The following is a 19,268-nucleotide window of genomic DNA, read 5'->3' on the forward strand; positions in this document are numbered from 1 at the left end:
CTACTACTGTAAAACATACTGTCAATACCTAGTCTGATAACTACTACTGTAGCTGGTTCCTCTAAACATACTGTCAATACCTAGTCTGATAACTACTACTGTAGCTGGTTCCTCTAAACATACTGTCAATACCTAGTCTGATAACTACTACTGTAGCTGGTTCCTCTAAACATACTGTCAATACCTAGTCTGATAACTACTACTGTAGCTGGTTCCTCTAAACATACTGTCAATACCTAGTCTGATAACTACTACTGTAGCTGGTTCCTCTAAACATACTGTCAATACCTAGTCTGATAACTACTACTGTAGCTGGTTCCTCTAAACATACTGTCAATACCTAGTCTGATAACTACTACTGTAGCTGGTTCCTCTAAACATACTGTCAATACCTAGTCTGATAACTACTACTGTAGCTGGTTCCTCTAAACATACTGTCAATACCTAGTCTGATAACTACTACTGTAGCTGGTTCCTCTAAACATACTGTCAATACCTAGTCTGATAACTACTACTGTAGCTGGTTCCTCTAAACATACTGTTCCTCTAAACATACTGTCAATACCTAGTCTGATAACTACTACTGTAGCTGGTTCCTCTAAACATACTGTCAATACCTAGTCTGATAACTACTACTGTAGCTGGTTCCTCTAAACATACTGTCAATACCTAGTCTGATAACTACTACTGTAGCTGGTTCCTCTAAACATACTGTCAATACCTAGTCTGATAACTACTACTGTAGCTGGTTCCTCTAAACATACTGTCAATACCTAGTCTGATAACTACTACTGTAGCTGGTTCCTCTAAACATACTGTCAATACCTAGTCTGATAACTACTACTGTAGCTGGTTCCTCTAAACATACTGTCAATACCTAGTCTGATAACTACTACTGTAGCTGGTTCCTCTAAACATACTGTCAATACCTAGTCTGATAACTACTACTGTAGCTGGTTCCTCTAAACATACTGTCAATACCTAGTCTGATAACTACTACTGTAGCTGGTTCCTCTAAACATACTGTCAATACCTAGTCTGATAACTACTACTGTAGCTGGTTCCTCTAAACATACTGTCAATACCTAGTCTGATAACTACTACTGTAGCTGGTTCCTCTAAACATACTGTCAATACCTAGTCTGATAACTACTACTGTAGCTGGTTCCTCTAAACATACTGTCAATACCTAGTCTGATAACTACTACTGTAGCTGGTTCCTCTAAACATACTGTCAATACCTAGTCTGATAACTACTACTGTAGCTGGTTCCTCTAAACATACTGTCAATACCTAGTCTGATAACTACTACTGTAGCTGGTTCCTCTAAACATACTGTCAATACCTAGTCTGATAACTACTACTGTAGCTGGTTCCTCTAAACATACTGTCAATACCTAGTCTGATAACTACTACTGTAGCTGGTTCCTCTAAACATACTGTCAATACCTAGTCTGATAACTACTACTGTAGCTGGTTCCTCTAAACATACTGTCAATACCTAGTCTGGTTCCTCTAAACATACTGTCAATACTGATAACTACTACTGTAGCTGGTTCCTCTAAACATACTGTCAATACCTAGTCTGATAACTACTACTGTCAATACCTAGTCTGATAACTACTACTGTAGCTGGTTCCTCTAAACATACTGTCAATACCTAGTCTGATAACTACTACTGTAGCTGGTTCCTCTAAACATACTGTCAATACCTAGTCTGATAACTACTACTGTAGCTGGTTCCTCTAAACATACTGTCAATACCTAGTCTGATAACTACTACTGTAGCTGGTTCCTCTAAACATACTGTCAATACCTAGTCTGATAACTACTACTGTAGCTGGTTCCTCTAAACATACTGTCAATACCTAGTCTGATAACTACTACTGTAGCTGGTTCCTCTAAACATACTGTCAATACCTAGTCTGATAACTACTACTGTAGCTGGTTCCTCTAAACATACTGTCAATACCTAGTCTGATAACTACTACTGTAGCTGGTTCCTCTAAACATACTGTCAATACCTAGTCTGATAACTACTACTGTAGCTGGTTCCTCTAAACATACTGTCAATACCTAGTCTGATAACTACTACTGTTGGTTCCTCTAGTCAATAACTAGTCTGATAACTACTACTGTAGCTGGTTCCTCTAAACATACTGTCAATACCTAGTCTGATAACTACTACTGTAGCTGGTTCCTCTAAACATACTGTCAATACCTAGTCTGATAACTACTACTGTAGCTGGTTCCTCTAAACATACTGTCAATACCTAGTCTGATAACTACTACTGTAGCTGGTTCCTCTAAACATACTGTCAATACCTAGTCTGATAACTACTACTGTAGCTGGTTCCTCTAAACATACTGTCAATACCTAGTCTGATAACTACTACTGTAGCTGGTTCCTCTAAACATACTGTCAATACCTAGTCTGATAACTACTACTGTAGCTGGTTCCTCTAAACATACTGTCAATACCTAGTCTGATAACTACTACTGTAGCTGGTTCCTCTAAACATACTGTCAATACCTAGTCTGATAACTACTACTGTAGCTGGTTCCTCTAAACATACTGTCAATACCTAGTCTGATAACTACTACTGTAGCTGGTTCCTCTAAACATACTGTCAATACCTAGTCTGATAACTACTACTGTAGCTGGTTCCTCTAAACATACTGTCAATACCTAGTCTGATAACTACTACTGTAGCTGGTTCCTCTAAACATACTGTCAATACCTAGTCTGATAACTACTACTGTAGCTGGTTCCTCTAAACATACTGTCAATACCTAGTCTGCATCCCAAATAGCACCCTATTCCCTATACAATGTACTAGAACATAGAGTACAATTTTGCAGGCACTTCTAGTATTCAGTAAATACTGTAAAGACTATAAATAGTACATCTAGTAGATGTTTTTAAATGATAACGTTAGTAAAGTTACATTCTAGTACGAATCAATAACAACTCAATAACAACAAGGATTTGGCAGTAATGTTGGTTGTACATGTGGCTGCATTCAAAATCACAGCAACAATACAGAGCACATAACCTGAGAGAAATATGTCAACTTGATCGTGATGAAGAATTCTGGCTTTTGGTTCAAGGTTAGAGACATTACTACCACAGGAAAAATAACACACACACATGCACCTGTTCACACACACACACACACACACACACACACACACACACACACACACACACACGCACACACACACACACACACACACACACACACACACACACACACACACACACACACCCATACCTCACCATCCTCTTCATCCTCACTCTACAGAGGAAAGGGAAGAAGATGAAATGAAGAGGGAGTCAGAAAAGGAGATGTTATGAGATGTGCTGGAGGCGCCATTGTCAAACAGAAAGAGCAGAAATATGACCTCTGACAAAAAGAAGGATGAGGAATGTTCTATTCTGTAAATGAGGTTATCTAAAAACGCTGGTCGACTATTAACACACGTCTTGTCCTTTGTACCGTCCACAAATTCACCATTGGGTGTGATGACCCACACAACTGTGCTCCCCTCCTCCCTGTGAGAGCAGCGTGATCACGCTGTGGGGCTAGTTATTTCTCCTGCATGGACAGCCAAAGGTTGGAATATTTCACACAGGGATTGAATTAGGGTGCTCTTGAACTGGAGGTGAACCCTACCAAGGACAACAGGCCCTGGAGTGCTGCTCCATCTCCCTCCTACAGCAGGCTGCAGGCCCCTCTGGGCTGGAGGGAGTTTCATCATCACACAGGGAGGAGTGGGAGCAGGAGGAGGAGCAGGTGGAGGGGGGGCAGTGGTAGAGGAGTAGGAGGAGGATGGGTAGAAGGAGGAGGAGCAGGAGTATGGGGAGAGGGGATCAGTCCTGCTGTTTTAGAATAGGATACATAGTAAACAGATCACTGATTACTGTTACAGTAACCAATCACTGTACTGGATGTGTGAAACTATGCTGATGTCATTGGAAATGAATGCGTTGTCTGGGGTGACCAGTGGCCACGTGTTTGGAGAGTGAGCAGGTGGGTATGAAATCCTGAGGATGACAATGAGGAAGTTCAAGAAAGAAATTGAGAGAGTCTCAGGTGAAGAGAACACAGGAGAAGACAGGAGAAGACATAAGAACACCGGAGAAGACAAGAGAAGACATAAGAACACACGGAGAAGACAAGAGAATACAGGTGTGCTGCCATCCTATTAGAAGGTAACAGATTATTTTATTACAATGGTTAAATTGGATTTTCATTGTGTTCAATGGTGTTATTTGCCCCCTAGTGGAGCTTTCTGGTACTTAGAAAGACGATGCAAACAGGAAGTACAGAATTTGCTCTGCACGCATAGAAGCAGCTACAAACAATGCTACGGTGCAGGTCTTTCAATGTAGTTATTTCTTGTCACGCTTCAGCCTTGGAAAAATATTTGTTTGTAAGTTCGATTCAAGTATTTAGATAATGATGATAATCTTGTTATTGATAGAGTTGCTTACATATCAATGTTGGTTGCATTTACTCACAAATTGCAATGCCTTTAATGTATGTCGTTAGCTGTATTACTTTGCTCATGCGTCATGCAAATGAATTGTAAAATATACAATACTGTAGTTTTGTTACTGTTTCTAGTGTAATATGCTTTGTTATTCTACATAGATGGTTGTACATTATTAGAGTAATGAAAGGAGCCAATTACCATATGAGTAACAATTAGCTATATGGTTTGGCATCATGCCAGATGCATGGGACCTTAGTGCTTGCTTTGTATTTATGCAACTTCAAATGTTTAATGTACAGCTACAGTATGTCGGTGTGAATTGAATATTAAAGTATATTCTTTTCTGTATTTTGCAGTTTCACAACAAACGTTTTCAATATATTCATTCAAGAAAAGTCATGCCTTGGGAGTTTTATTGAAGACTTAGTTGTTAGCTATCTGTCTAGTTTTGCATGGGAACGCAACTCAAGGGCAGAATAACAGGAGAAGACAGGAGAAGACAGGAGAACACAGGAGAAGACAGGAGAATACAGGAGAACACAGGAGAAGACAGGAGAAGACAAGAGAATTACAGGAGAACACAGGAGAAGACAAGATAATACAGGAGAACACAGGAGAACACAGGAGTAGACAGGAGAACACAGGAGAAGACAGGAGAAGACATAAAAACACAGGAGAACACAGGAGAAGACAGGAGAACACAGGAGAAGACATAAGAACACAGGAGAAGACAGGAGAACACAGGAGAAGACAGGAGAAGACATAAGAACACAGGAGAAGACAGGAGAAGACAGGAGAACACAGGAGAAGACAGGAGAAGACATAAAAACACAGGAGAACACAGGAGAAGACAGGAGAAGCCTACAAAGGAAAAAGAGACCAGATGGGGCAAGAGACTAAAAGTGTTTAAATATACAAGGTCTGCGTCCCAAATGCTACCCTATTCCCTTTATAGGACACCATTTTTTAGCAGAGCCCTGGTCAAAGGTAGTCCACTATATAGGGAGTAGGGCACCATTTGAGCCACTTCCCATGAGCAGGCCTGTTAAGTGAACAACAACACTCACATCTGTGATCATCTTTCCTCTGGTCTTGTTCCTCTCTCTGTGGTTGGGTGGGTTATTTCTCCTGCTCCATCTCCCTCCTACAGGACAACAGGCTGCAGGCCCTAGGCTCTGGGCTGGAGGGAGTCTTCTGTTTCTGTTGCAGGACGCGTTCCCGTGTGGTCCGGTACTCCAGGGCAAACTCACTGAGGATCTTACTGAAGCGGTGGATGCTGACCTCCCGCACAGCGTACGCTGGATGGCCCAGGAACAACAGGAAGGCATGGAACCTGCAACACGGAGAGAGAAAAACATGATGGCATCACATTGCAGTCTATGGCGTCCGATATCACACCGTTATCTCTCTCTGGAGAAACAGACGGCGTCAGATATCACACCGTTATCTCTCTCTGGAGAAACAGACGGCGTCAGATATCACACCGTTATCTCTCTCTGGAGAAACAGACGGTGTCAGATATCACACCGTTATCTCTCTCTGGAGAAACAGACTTGTAAATCAGATATCACACCGTTATCTCTCTCTGGAGAAACAGACTGCGTCAGATATCACACCGTTATCTCTCTCTGGAGAAACAGACTGCGTCAGATATCACACCGTTATCTCTCTCTGGAGAAACAGACTGCGTCCGATATCACACCGTTATCTCTCTCTGGAGAAACAGACTGCGTCAGATATCACAAGGTTATCTCTCTGGAGAAACAGACGGCGTCAGATATCACACCGTTATCTCTCTCTGGAGAAACAGACTGCGTCCGATATCACACCGTTATCTCTCTCTGGAGAAACAGACTGCGTCAGATATCACACCGTTATCTCTTTCTGGAGAAACAGACTAAACGTCAGATATCACAAGTTATCTCTCTGGAGAAACAGACTTAGTTGTCCGATATCACAGTTATCTCTCTCTGGAGAAACAGACTGCGTCAGATATCACACCGTTATCTCTCTCTGGAGAAACAGACTGCGTCCAGATATCACACCGTTATCTCTCTCTGGAGAAACAGACTGCGTCAGATATCACACCGTTATCTCTCTCTGGAGAAACAGACTGCGGAGTTATCACACCGTTATCTCTCTCTGGAGAAACAGACGAAGACAGGAGTTATCACACCGTTATCTCTCTCTGGAGAAACAGATGGCGTAAGATATCACACCGTTATCTCTCTCTGGAGAAACAGATGGTGTCAGATATCACACCGTTATCTCTCTCTGGAGAAACAGACAGCGTCAGATATCACACCGTTATCTCTCTCTGGAGAAACAGACGGCATATTCCCTTTATCACACCATTATCTCTCTCTGGAGAAACAGATGGTGTAAGCTATCAGCCACCCCATATCTCTCTCAGGAGAAACAGACGGCTGTGATATTACACCGTTATCTCTCTCTGGAGAAACAGATGGCGTCAGATATCACACCGTTATCTCTCTGCTGGAGAAACAGACGGTGTCAGATACACACTGTTATCTCAACTCTGGAGAAACAGACGGCGTCAGATATCACACCGTTATCTCTCTCTGGAGAAACAGACGGCGTCAGATATCACACCGTTATCTCTCTCTGGAGAAACAGACGGAGTCAGATATCACACCGTTATCTCTCTCTGGAGAAACAGACGGCGTCAGATATCACACCTTTATCTCTCTCTGGAGAAACAGACGGCGTCAGATATCACACCGTTATCTCTCTCTGGAGAAACAGATGGTGTCAGATATCACACCGTTATCTCTCTCTGGAGAAACAGACAGCGTCAGATATCACACCGTTATCTCTCTCTGGAGAAACAGACGGCGTCAGTTATCACACCGTTATCTCTCTCTGGAGAAACAGATGGTGTAAGATATCACACCGTTATCTCTCTCAGGAGAAACAGACGGCGTCAGATATTACACCGTTATCTCTCTCTGGAGAAACAGATGGCATCAGATATCACACCGTTATCTCTCTCTGGAGAAACAGACGGTGTCAGATAGCACACTGTTATCTCTCTCTGGAGAAACAGATGGCGTCAGATATCACACCGTTATCTCTCTCTGGAGAAACAGATGGCGTCAGATATCACACCGTTATCTCTCTCTGGAGAAACAGACGGAGTCAGATATCACACCGTTATCTCTCTCTGGAGAAACAGACGGCGTAAGATATCACACCTTTATCTCTCTCTGGAGAAACAGACGGCGTCAGATATCACACCGTTATCTCTCTCTGGAGAAACAGATAGCGTCAGATATCACACCGTTATCTCTCTCTGGAGAAACAGACGGCGTCAGATATCACACCGTTATCTCTCTGGAGAAACAGATGGCGTCAGATATCACACCGTTATCTCTCTCTGGAGAAACAGATGGCGTAAGATATCACACCGTTATCTCTCTCTGGAGAAACAGACGGCGTCAGATATCACACCGTTATCTCTCTGGAGAAACAGCTACGTTGGATAGTATTTCAACGAGAATGCATCAGAAGACCCGTCACTATAATCATACCGGTTGATAATTCTCCGATGGACTATCTTCAAGATGATGATTCTCTCTGCACAGTCCTTTAGGAAGTCAGACATCTTCTGTTTGAGCGCAGGCTTCATCTCGTGCTTGGCGATGACCTTGAGGTGGTCCCACGATGCTTTGCAGCGTCGCTCCATCTGGCTCAGGTTGTCTTGGAGCTGGTCGAAGTCCACCTGAGAAACAAGGTGGCAGAGAAGAAGTTTACTTTATTGTCCGTTGTTCACAGGAAATGTGTTGCCCCTGGATTAGTTTAGAGGTTAGACTTAATGCCTTGCTCAAGCTACACAATGGCAGGAGATGGCATTTTGGATTCGATACAAGCAACCGTCGTAATTAATGAGTAACACCTAAAGCTGCTTACATGGACATAAAATAAATGATTTCTGACAATCATTATTGATTAGGACCTAGGTTCAATCCAGACTGCAGAGCATCGCGTTGTAGCGCGACATCAATTTAAAGGTCATTTCCGATTGAGCCCACATACGCAGCGTTTACCGTGAATGTGGTCTCCACGGAAACATTGCAAAAAGGTACATCGTCGAAATGGGGTGATCAGATTGAATCTAGCTATAGGTTTTGCTAGATAGTAAGAAATGGATTACAGATTGAATCTAGCTATGGTTTTGCTAGATAGTAAGAAATGGATTACAAGGATAAACATCATTTCCATGAGTCCTTTATACTAAGGCCATCACAGGCGTATGGTTAGCCGAGACGGGTGATGGCTCCTATCTCAGAGTACAGGTCTGAGCTGTCTGCTCAAACTTCTCCACCACAATGGAACAGGCATGGTGCAGTAGACACTGCTTATGAACCGTGTCCTTTACCTCCACGCAACCTTCTCCAGGTAACCCAGCTCAAAGCCCTTCGCCTGGATACATAAACACACACACACACACGTACACGCACACACACGCACACACGCACATGCACTCACACGCACATGCACACACACACACATGCACACACACACACACACACACACAAAAGAAGCACACCCATTATGTAACTACAACAGACACAAGTCTATGCTATTAACATCAGACTCCCAAAATGAGGCCCAAATTGCAGTAAATTTCCGCTTTAGCATGAGTCACCAATATGCACCACAACAAGATTACAGAACATCGGTATTTTTATGTTGGACAGCGAGATCTTGTACAAAGAGAAAGGGTTTCTATCGAGTGGTCAACCAGTAATTCAGCTTCATTAGTCGGTGATTATCACAAACCACAATCAACTGCAGACTTACCAATTGTTAGTTAGCATGAGCAGAGCTACCTAAACACACACACACACACACACACACTACCTAAAAAGGAGAATAAAAAACATCTCCAGAAAGACATCATCCTAACGAGGGTTGCTTTGTTCCTTTGCCCATTTTAAATGGTTTATCGTCAAATATAAACACAGACATTATTTAGCTGAACTACTTGCTTGATGCCTCATGTTTTCTGACTTGCATGTTTGGCTCTCATATCCTAAACCTTTGAGACACACAAGCACGGCATGCACACACGCAGGCAAACCCTCTCTGTCTCCCTTTATGCCTCTCTTTCATTCCAATAGACAGACAGCGTCAGGCTGGGTGCATCGCTGAGCAGAGGCCTTCCCGTTCCAGACACACTGCTGTAGTGGGCTAGCTAGTGTCTGGTGCACAGACACAGACGGACAGCATACAGCACATTCCTCTACAAACATAGAGCACACTGTTGTCTTTGCCAAGTCAATATGGCAGTGCTTAGCAGGGGGCACAGAGGGAAGGAGGGAGAGAGAGAGGGGAGGGGGAGAGAGCTCATCTCTTCTCTTCCTCCAGCCCCAGGCCAGACTTCTGTAATGTTACTCACGTTGGATCCGTTAAGGAAGTTGCCTATAGCCAGCAGCGTGGACAGGATGTAACGCAGCGTCTTGTTCTTCTCCAGTTGGTCCATCCCTTCCTTAAGGTCCTGCAGAGGCTCTGCCACTTCCTGTAAAACAGAGGGAGAGAGAGGGGGGGGGGGAGTGGCACACACATCAAATACGGCCTTTTAAACTGAAGCTAGTCATTACAGGAACCAGCTGAGAATACTTTATGATTGTTAAATGTCAGAGAGATTTATTTGAAGGTTAAATGTTTAAGTGATTTGTTTGGGACTATTTCTCTAGTTACTGTAAGATGATTCTCTGCGTGTGTGTGTTGGACAGATGGTAACCGTCTGTCACCAGATTATTACTTTAAGACTGCAACTAGAAACAACATCCAGGAATAATCATGTTGTTCTTCGCTGAACCCGTATGTTCAACAACAATGAGGAGCCATAGAGGAGTCAGGTGCTATATGGAAATCAACATCTATTTCCTGAACTACGACACCTATTTCCTTAACTACGACAAGCCAATCCATATTCAAATCCATGTTCACAGTTCTCTCTTGTATTGCACAATCCGACGATGATGATGATATACACGTAGGAAGTGTGAGGTCGCGCATGACTCCATTTATAGGAATTGGTGCAGGGATGACAGAAAGGTGGCGGTGCTCTGACCTTCTCCGTGACCTCGTAGTCCATCTTGAAGGCCCAGAGCTGCAGCCGGGCGGACAGCTCCGTGATGGAGGACAGGGTGAGGAGGAACTGCTCTGCTGATCCCAGGGGGACGTCAGGGTTCACCAGCTGAGCATCCTGGATCCTCTGCTTCTCCTCCTCCGTCGGGATCATCGTCAGGATTTTCTAGGAAAGGAGGACAAGAAGAAGAACATGAATCCATAGGAGACATAAATGTGTCTGCTGCTGTACCAACCCCTCAGATACACAGACACACACATTAGGTTGGAGAGGCTGGACCAGAGTTGAAGGAGGAGAGGAAAGGAGGGATTTGAAGGAGGAGAAGAAAGGGAAGCTGGACGTGGAGATGGGAGAGGAAAGGGGGAGTTGAAGGAGAAGAGGAAAGGGGGGGATGGAGATAGAGATGAGTGGTGGGAGAGATGGAATGTTTCTAATTTTCCAGTTATTTTTTATTATCAACGAACATATTTGCTATTGGAAAAATCATAATTCCTGCCTTGGCCTCCAACCTTGTCAGACATCTGAATGTTCTACCTTTCTGCTGCTGTCTGTCTGTGAGAAATAGACGTAGAAGGTGGAGCAGTACATTACAGTGCTCCTCTCTAAATAAGAACGTTCCCATGGAAAAGATGGAAGAGTACAGCAGATTATATAAGACAGGAGATGCAACGTTAATCATTATTTACACCATCTGAAGTCCTCCAAAGGTCTATATTATGGTTAGAAAACCATCTTAAAATATGCATGTGTAGCTAACTTTTAATGGTACGTACCAATAATTCATTATATGAGATAAGCTAAGATTCCAGGCTTCCAGCTGAGAAACCACATGACATGTCCACACTGACCACAGCCAGTCCCAACTCATTGAAAACATATATTTTTTGGAGTGAAAAGTTGGTTGTGGAAATACATTGGAAACATATGTATTTTTTTGTGCAGGTTTTAAGTGAAACCAAGTTTATTTTGGACTCGGTTGAAGTAAATGTTAGGCAGGTCAGAAATAAGCAGTGTTTTCAGTATTGACTGTACAGATACACAGTTTTTCCAACATGCTTTCATTGAGATTACTAGACATCACAGATTCACACTCAAGAGATAATGGCAACGGTGACTTTGCTAGAGATACACATCGATAACGACGAGGATATATAATCATAATAGCCCAATCATTTCAACATACCATGTCACATGCAGCTTACCTCGATCCCCTCCTTGTTCAAAGCGTACTCGTCGAAGTTGAGGATGGCTGTCTTGATGGTGCGGGGAGGGGGGAGGACGGTCAGCCCGATGTTGATGGCATTGCTCCGTTTGGAGTCCAGGACAATAATCTCTTGTCGTTTCCCATCCACTGCTGTTTTCTGAGTAGAGATACACAGAAACAGGACATTATATTAACAACAATAAAGTACTGGTATTATACTATACAGCGCATTCAGAAAGGTATTCAGACCCCTTCACTTTTTCCACATTTTATTACATTACAGCCTTATTCTAAAATGCATTAAATAAAACATTTTCCTCATCAATCTACACAGAAAACCCCATAATGACAAAGCGAAAACAGGTTTGTAGACATTTTTGCAAATGTATTATACATAAAATCAGTCCAGGGATTCCATAAAACTTTCAACATAAAAATACATCATTAACAAACGACGGCGAGATCAAATGTTGAAACGTTCAGGACTAGAGTGTCTCAATCACAATGGATCAGGGCCAGGGACCAAAACTGTGTGACTGTAATACTGTACATGACCTTTTATAGTAGATCTGACCTCCCTGTGCGGAGGGCCTCTCTACACTATATCTAGCTACATCTATATTTATATATATCCCTCCTGCTTTCAGTTTTCAACCATCTCAGAGTCAGTCGAGTTTAAAGTGACGGAGAAAACTTTATAGAAGACAGGCTGCACCTTTGATGATGTTGACAAGATACTAGAGGGAATCCATCACAGTCCATCATTCTGTCTACTAGCAGGTCGGGACGACAGGGTGGACCTACAGTACATTTAAGACAATCTGGTTTAAATCCTGCACAGCATTCTTCAATAGTTTGAAGCAGGAGACAGTGTGGTGCAGGACGTAGTCAGAACGTCACCATGGACAGCAGGGCTACGCCCAAATGGCACCCTGTTCCCTATAAATGGCAGCCTATTCCCTAAAATGGCACTACTTTAGATGCTGTGGATGAATGAGCCTGAAGCATGAACACGGGGCTCCAGCTCAACAGGCTCAACGGACAAAACCAAAACACACACACACACACACCAAAATAAACTAATTATGAAGAGAAAACATAGTTTCCTCTATCAGCTTTGAGAATCCAACCAGAACAGACAACATGAGGTCAGTCTTTACCACCAGGGTGAAGCTGGTTAAGTGTATACAGAACAGACAACATGCAGGTCAGTCTTTACCACCACGGTGAAGCTGGTTAGTGCTGTTCTGCTGAGTGTATACAGAACAGACAACATGCAGGTCAGTCTTTACCACCACGGTGAAGCTGGTTAGTGCTGTTCTGCTGAGTGTTTACAGAACAGACAACATGCAGGTCAGTCTTTACCACCAGGGTGAAGCTGGTTAGTGCTGTTCTGCTGAGTGTATACAGAACAGACAACATGCAGGTCAGTCTTTACCACCACGGTGAAGCTGGTTAGTGCTGTTCTGCTGAGTGTATACAGAACAGACAACATGCAGGTCAGTCTTTACCACCACGGTGAAGCTGGTTAGTGCTGTTCTGCTGAGTGTATACAGAACAGACAACATGCAGGTCAGTCTTTACCACCAGGGTGAAGCTGGTTAGTGCTGTTCTGCTGAGTGTATACAGAACAGACAACATGCAGGTCAGTCTTTACCACCAGGGTGAAGCTGGTTAGTGCTGTTCTGCTGAGTGTATACAGAACAGACAACATGCAGGTCAGTCTTTACCACCAGGGTGAAGCTGGTTAGTGCTGTTCTGCTGAGTGTATACAGAACAGACAACATGCAGGTCAGTCTTTACCACCAGGGTGAAGCTGGTTAGTGCTGTTCTGCTGAGTGTATACAGAACAGACAACATGCAGGTCAGTCTTTACCACCACGGTGAAGCTGGTTAGTGCTGTTCTGCTGAGTGTATACAGAACAGACAACATGCAGGTCAGTCTTTACCACCAGGGTGAAGCTGGTTAGTGCTGTTCTGCTGAGTGTATACAGAACAGACAACATGCAGGTCAGTCTTTACCACCAGGGTGAAGCTGGTTAGTGCTGTTCTGCTGAGTGTATACAGAACAGACAACATGCAGGTCAGTCTTTACCACCAGGGTGAAGCTGGTTAGTGCTGTTCTGCTGAGTGTATACAGAACAGACAACATGCAGGTCAGTCTTTACCACCACGGTGAAGCTGGTTAGTGCTGTTCTGCTGAGTGTATACAGAACAGACAACATGCAGGTCAGTCTTTACCACCAGGGTGAAGCTGGTTAGTGCTGTTCTGCTGAGTGTATACAGAACAGACAACATGCAGGTCAGTCTTTACCACCACGGTGAAGCTGGTTAGTGCTGTTCTGCTGAGTGTATACAGAACAGACAACATGCAGGTCAGTCTTTACCACCACGGTGAAGCTGGTTAGTGCTGTTCTGCTGAGTGTATACAGAACAGACAACATGCAGGTCAGTCTTTACCACCAGGGTGAAGCTGGTTACTGTTCTGCTGAGTGTATACAGAACAGACAACATGCAGGTCAGTCTTTACCACCAGGTGAAGCTGGTTAGTGCTGTTCTGCTGAGTGTATACAGAACAGACAACATGCAGGTCAGTCTTTACCACCAGGGTGAAGCTGGTTAGTGCTGTTCTGCTGAGTGTTTACAGAACAGACAACATGCAGGTCAGTCTTTACCACCAGGGTGAAGCTGGTTAGTGCTGTTCTGCTGAGTGTATACAGAACAGACAACATGCAGGTCAGTCTTTACCACCACGGTGAAGCTGGTTAGTGCTGTTCTGCTGAGTGTATACAGAACAGACAACATGCAGGTCAGTCTTTACCACCAGGGTGAAGCTGGTTAGTGCTGTTCTGCTGAGTGTTTACAGAACAGACAACATGCAGGTCAGTCTTTACCACCAGGGTGAAGCTGGTTAGTGCTGTTCTGCTGAGTGTATACAGAACAGAAGGTGTAGTTAGTAGATCCACACCTGATGTCTAAACCTATGTGCTCTGGAGGAAGAGGACAAGTTGGAAACATCTATGGGGCTGTTTCCTGGACTAGTCTTAATCTGTGTCCGGGAACCCGCCCCTAAATGCTTTAGGTGACATCATTTCACAAATTCATTTCTTGAGCAAACCCACATACATTTCCTATACGTATAAATATGCAGAACCAAACCAGTCAACAAAGGTACCTTGGTAACAGGCAGCTCCTTGGACTTGGTTTCAAACAGGTGTTCCAGCTTGGACGTGTCCACTTTGACTGGCTCCAGTTTGGACCAGAGAGACTCTCTACAACGCTTGTGGCTCCTGTACTGGCCGTCCATGGGCCTTACCTCGTTCCAGAAGAGACGGATAGTCTTCTTCTTCTTTTGGAACAGAGGGGGCTCCGCTGTCCCTCGGCTCAGCTGGGGGGACCCCGGGTAGGGCTGGGCGGGTCCGGGGGGCATGAAGGGCGGGGGAGGGGGCATCATGCCAGGGACAGGAGGGGGCGGGGGGCAGCCGAACAGGCCCAGGGGAGGGGGAGGGGGCAGGGTGGAGAGACAGGGAGGAGGGGGAGGGATCATCAGGTCACTGGAGCCCATCAGCACACTGTCCACGTCTAAGATGTCCAGATCATCCTCGTCTGCCAGGTCTGTAAAGTCCATCTCTTTAATCCGCAGCTCCCTGGGGGCTGCCATCAGCTGGTCCCAGATATAATCTGACTCCTTCTTAGGAGGTAGGGGAGAGGAGGACGGGGCCGGAGGAGCTTTGTCTTTATCAGGTTGAAGCTGCCCCTGCTGCTGCTTCTCCAATGCCTCCAGCTCGTGAGGCGACACAAGGCTTTTAACAAGGTCTCCAAATTTCTCGGCCACGGCCCTGACGCTCCCCTGGTTCTCCAGGTGTTGCACCTCCATCTTCTTGACGTTCTCCTCGCAGGCCTGCCTGCTGGCCTCCAGTGTAGAGATACGACTGGCTAAGCTGGCCACCGACGACCCGTCCTGACCCTCTAGCGATGACGTCTCCATCCCCTCTTTGCATTTCTCCGTCTGTTCCGTCTCTCCCGCCTTCTCTTCGTCCTCGTCGGCAGCGGTCTTGTTCTGGGCATAGAGCATGTCCAGCATGAAGCGCTTGCTGTTGAGGATCTTGCTGCACTGCCCGTTCACGTCTTCCTCCTTAATGCACTGGCCTAGAGGTGGACAAACACAAGGAGGAAGGGTGGATTGGATTACTAGCCTTCAGAACAGAATAGAGAGCAGATCTATATATCAGAAACTGAAATGAGAATATGGGCGGAATGAAATGTTCTGACATGAGTTGAACTTTAATGTCGGCCTACTGATGTACAGCATACGGAAGATTAGCAAGTGTTCCATTTACAGTATGGGCACAAATCACAAGTCATATGTTAAGTCATAAAAGGTCAAGTGTCCTAAAGTCTGCATTTCCTTCTGATGGGCAGCTGGTACCTGGTTCAAGGTTGCTGTTGACTTTCTCCTCCCTCTCCTCTCTCTCCAGAGTGCTACTGGCTGAGGAGATACTGGAGGCAGAACAGTTGTCCTTCTCATTCACTTCCTCGTTCTGCCTCTCCTTCTCACTGAGGAGGACCAGCCGCTCCTCCACCTCCCTCTCTCCCTCCTCCTCCACCTCTATCTCTACCACTTCTACATCTTCTATCTCCACCTCTTCTCCCTCTACCTCCTCTTCTACCTTCTCTTCTCCCTCTACCTCATTCCCTGACTGTCTCTCTTCCTCCTTACCCTCCTCCTCCTCCTCACTTTCTTCTTGCTCTTTACCCTGTGTCTGTTCATCTACCGCTAACTCCACTAGCTCTAGTACTTCCTGCTTGGACTCAACTTCAGCTACTTCCTGCTTCTCTGTCTGCGTCTCTGTCTCTGCCTGCTCCTCGGCTGGCGCCGGGGGAGTTTGGGAGGGGGGCTCTGTGGGTTCTGGAGAAGGTCCTGATACTATTAACTCTGGCGCTGGACTTGTAGTTCTAGTCTGAAGGTCACGGCTTGGCTCTACGTCTACTTCACTTCCTGGTAGAGAAAACAGGACCAAACAAAACAGAAAGCTCCTGTAAGGGTTTCGATTGTGTGCCTTTTCAATATCGTCTGATATCATTTTTAAATTATCTTGTTTATAATGTAAATACCATAAAATTGCTCTGTGACATTTAATTAATTAAAATTATAAATTGTCTAGATTTTGGTCTGGAGCACAAGTCGTTAAGCATGTCAATTCGTACTTCATTGAATGTTACAGGAAATTAATTAACAGCTATGATGACAATGTGTTTCGAAATTAGATTCGACCTCTCATTTGATCCCATTATCCCATTTTGCTGGTTTAGAAACCCCCCCCCCCAGACTAGCAACATCTAGTTCTCATGATATTCATTCATGTATCATCATAACTGAGTCTGTGAGGTATTGAGAGGCTTGTCCCTCTATGGTCAGTGCTGTAGTCCACAGTCCACCACACCTCTTCCTGGCTCCTACTGTAGAATGTGAATGGAACCCCATATTAAGAGTTCCACGCCCTAGCGGCTGGCGTTACCACAGCCAAAACCACACTACAATCACATACAAATCACTGGGGTATGCCTGGGACCTAAAACCTAGCCACTCACTACATTTCAAACTATCATGCAAAGCATTTTCCCACAGGCAGCTAAAGTAATGTCCATCCCATCCCAGAACATATTTGGGATTTAGCAACATACACTTACAGACACCTCATTCTGAAGCACACAGAAAAACAAGAATGAAATCCTTTTCTTATCAAGTCCTGATGATTTCCCCCCAATAGACAACATACAGCCATCATTAGTGCAGCTGACTCTAATTCCAAAGTGTGAGTGAATCACCCTCCTTGTGTTAATTCAGTCCCCGGGAACAAATACATAAAACTTCTCTGGACCGGTAATGATTGTTAAATGTTTGGAGAACGTTATGTTACTCTGAATCTGAGATGGGAGCTTTAATGTTGGTTAAACGTTTGGAAAAGGTTATTTACCCTGCGTCTGGGATGTCTGGGATGGAATGTTGCCAGCGTCTTCCGGAGAGGCGATGGAGGAGGGCGTGGCACAGCGGGGGGAGGCGGAGCGACTGGAGGGGGTGGGGCTCAGGCTCAGGGTGATCTCTGTGCGCCCCCTGGGTGGCGCTCTCGCGCGCTCTCTCTCTTTCTCATACTCCTCTGCTGCGAGCCTCTCAACACACTTATATCTGGAAGAGGGAGTCCCAGAATATTATTCAAAAAGGATGTTACTTCAACTGTTTAGGTCTATTGTTATATCTATCTCATGGGGGTCGGAGAAGATTGCTCTAACCTCGAGGCTACTGCCACCCCTACCAGTAATACACTGTATTCAGTTCACTCACACTTCCTTTTCTGAAACAGTGGCCAAATGTCTGGGACTCTGTGATGCTTCTCGGATTTCTCCAGGTGCTTAATTGACACATACATGTTGAAGATACCTACAGTATCCGACAGCGACTTCTCCACAGATGGGTCTGATAACAGTGTTTCATCTTCATTTAGACGTCACACACATAACCTAGGATTCCTGTTCTAAATAACACGGATCATACATATGTCTGGAAGGTGGTACATTACACATGCATAGCCTACCTTATCTGGACCGTATCCATGACTTAAAGCCAATTCCAGCCCTCGTCCCATTCAGTTGTACATGTCTTAATGCACAGCAGCAGGTTTAGAGGGGCCTGACACCTATATTTCAGCCCAGAGGCTGAGCCTGACTTGTTCTACATCTGCTAACAATTCTCCTCAAAAAGGTTTCAAGGCATATTACTCCCTCATGTCAGAGTATTTATGTTGTACTTATTACAGGAGAATGATTCTAGGATCTAGATTTAAATAGAGAACAGTGTCTATCTGAATGATTCTAGAATCTACATTGATATAAAACACTGTGTCTATCTGAATGATTCTATAATCTACATTGATATAAAGCACTGTGTCTATCTGAATGATTCTAGAATCTACATTGATATAAAGCACTGTGTCTATCTGAATGATTCTAGAATCCACATTGATATAAAGCACTGTGTCTATCTGAATGATTCTATCTGAATGATTCTTAATTGATATAAAGCACTGTGTCTATCTGAATGATTCTAGAATAAAGCACTGTGTCTATCATTTTCTAGAATCTATTGATATAAAGCACTGTGTCTATCTGAATGATTCTATAATCTTCTTAATTGATATAAAGCACTGTGTCTATCTGAATGTTTCTAGAATCTTAATTGATATAAAGCACTGTGTCTATCTGAATGATTCTAGAATCTACATTGATATAAAGCACTGTGTCTATCTGAATGATTCTAGAATCCACATTGATATAAAGCACTGTGTCTATCTGAATGATTCTAGAATCTACATTGATATAAAGCACTGTGTCTATCTGAATGATTCTAGAATCTACATTGATATAAAGCACTGTGTCTATCTGAATGAT

At 44.1% G+C, this 19,268-nt stretch overlaps 1 protein-coding gene across 1 annotated transcript in view; it reads right to left on the reverse strand.

The window, feature by feature from the left end:
- Nucleotides 1-18,435, reverse strand: part of LOC135519826 (FH1/FH2 domain-containing protein 3-like) — a 40,806-nt gene extending 22,371 nt beyond the window's left edge. The window contains 13 exon segments of the mRNA XM_064945037.1: nucleotides 5,568-5,617; nucleotides 5,691-5,833; nucleotides 8,052-8,247; nucleotides 8,783-8,831; nucleotides 8,834-8,902; nucleotides 8,905-8,943; nucleotides 9,923-10,042; nucleotides 10,601-10,783; nucleotides 11,821-11,979; nucleotides 14,998-15,971; nucleotides 16,252-16,821; nucleotides 17,801-18,009; nucleotides 18,416-18,435. Of these exon segments, the coding sequence (XP_064801109.1) occupies nucleotides 5,568-5,617; nucleotides 5,691-5,833; nucleotides 8,052-8,247; nucleotides 8,783-8,831; nucleotides 8,834-8,902; nucleotides 8,905-8,943; nucleotides 9,923-10,042; nucleotides 10,601-10,783; nucleotides 11,821-11,979; nucleotides 14,998-15,971; nucleotides 16,252-16,821; nucleotides 17,801-18,009; nucleotides 18,416-18,435 (2,781 nt within the window).
- Nucleotides 18,436-19,268: the final 833 nt, after the last annotated feature.

This window comes from Oncorhynchus masou, chromosome 29 (genome assembly GCF_036934945.1).
Source record: "Oncorhynchus masou masou isolate Uvic2021 chromosome 29, UVic_Omas_1.1, whole genome shotgun sequence".
Classification (NCBI taxonomy): domain Eukaryota; kingdom Metazoa; phylum Chordata; class Actinopteri; order Salmoniformes; family Salmonidae; genus Oncorhynchus; species Oncorhynchus masou.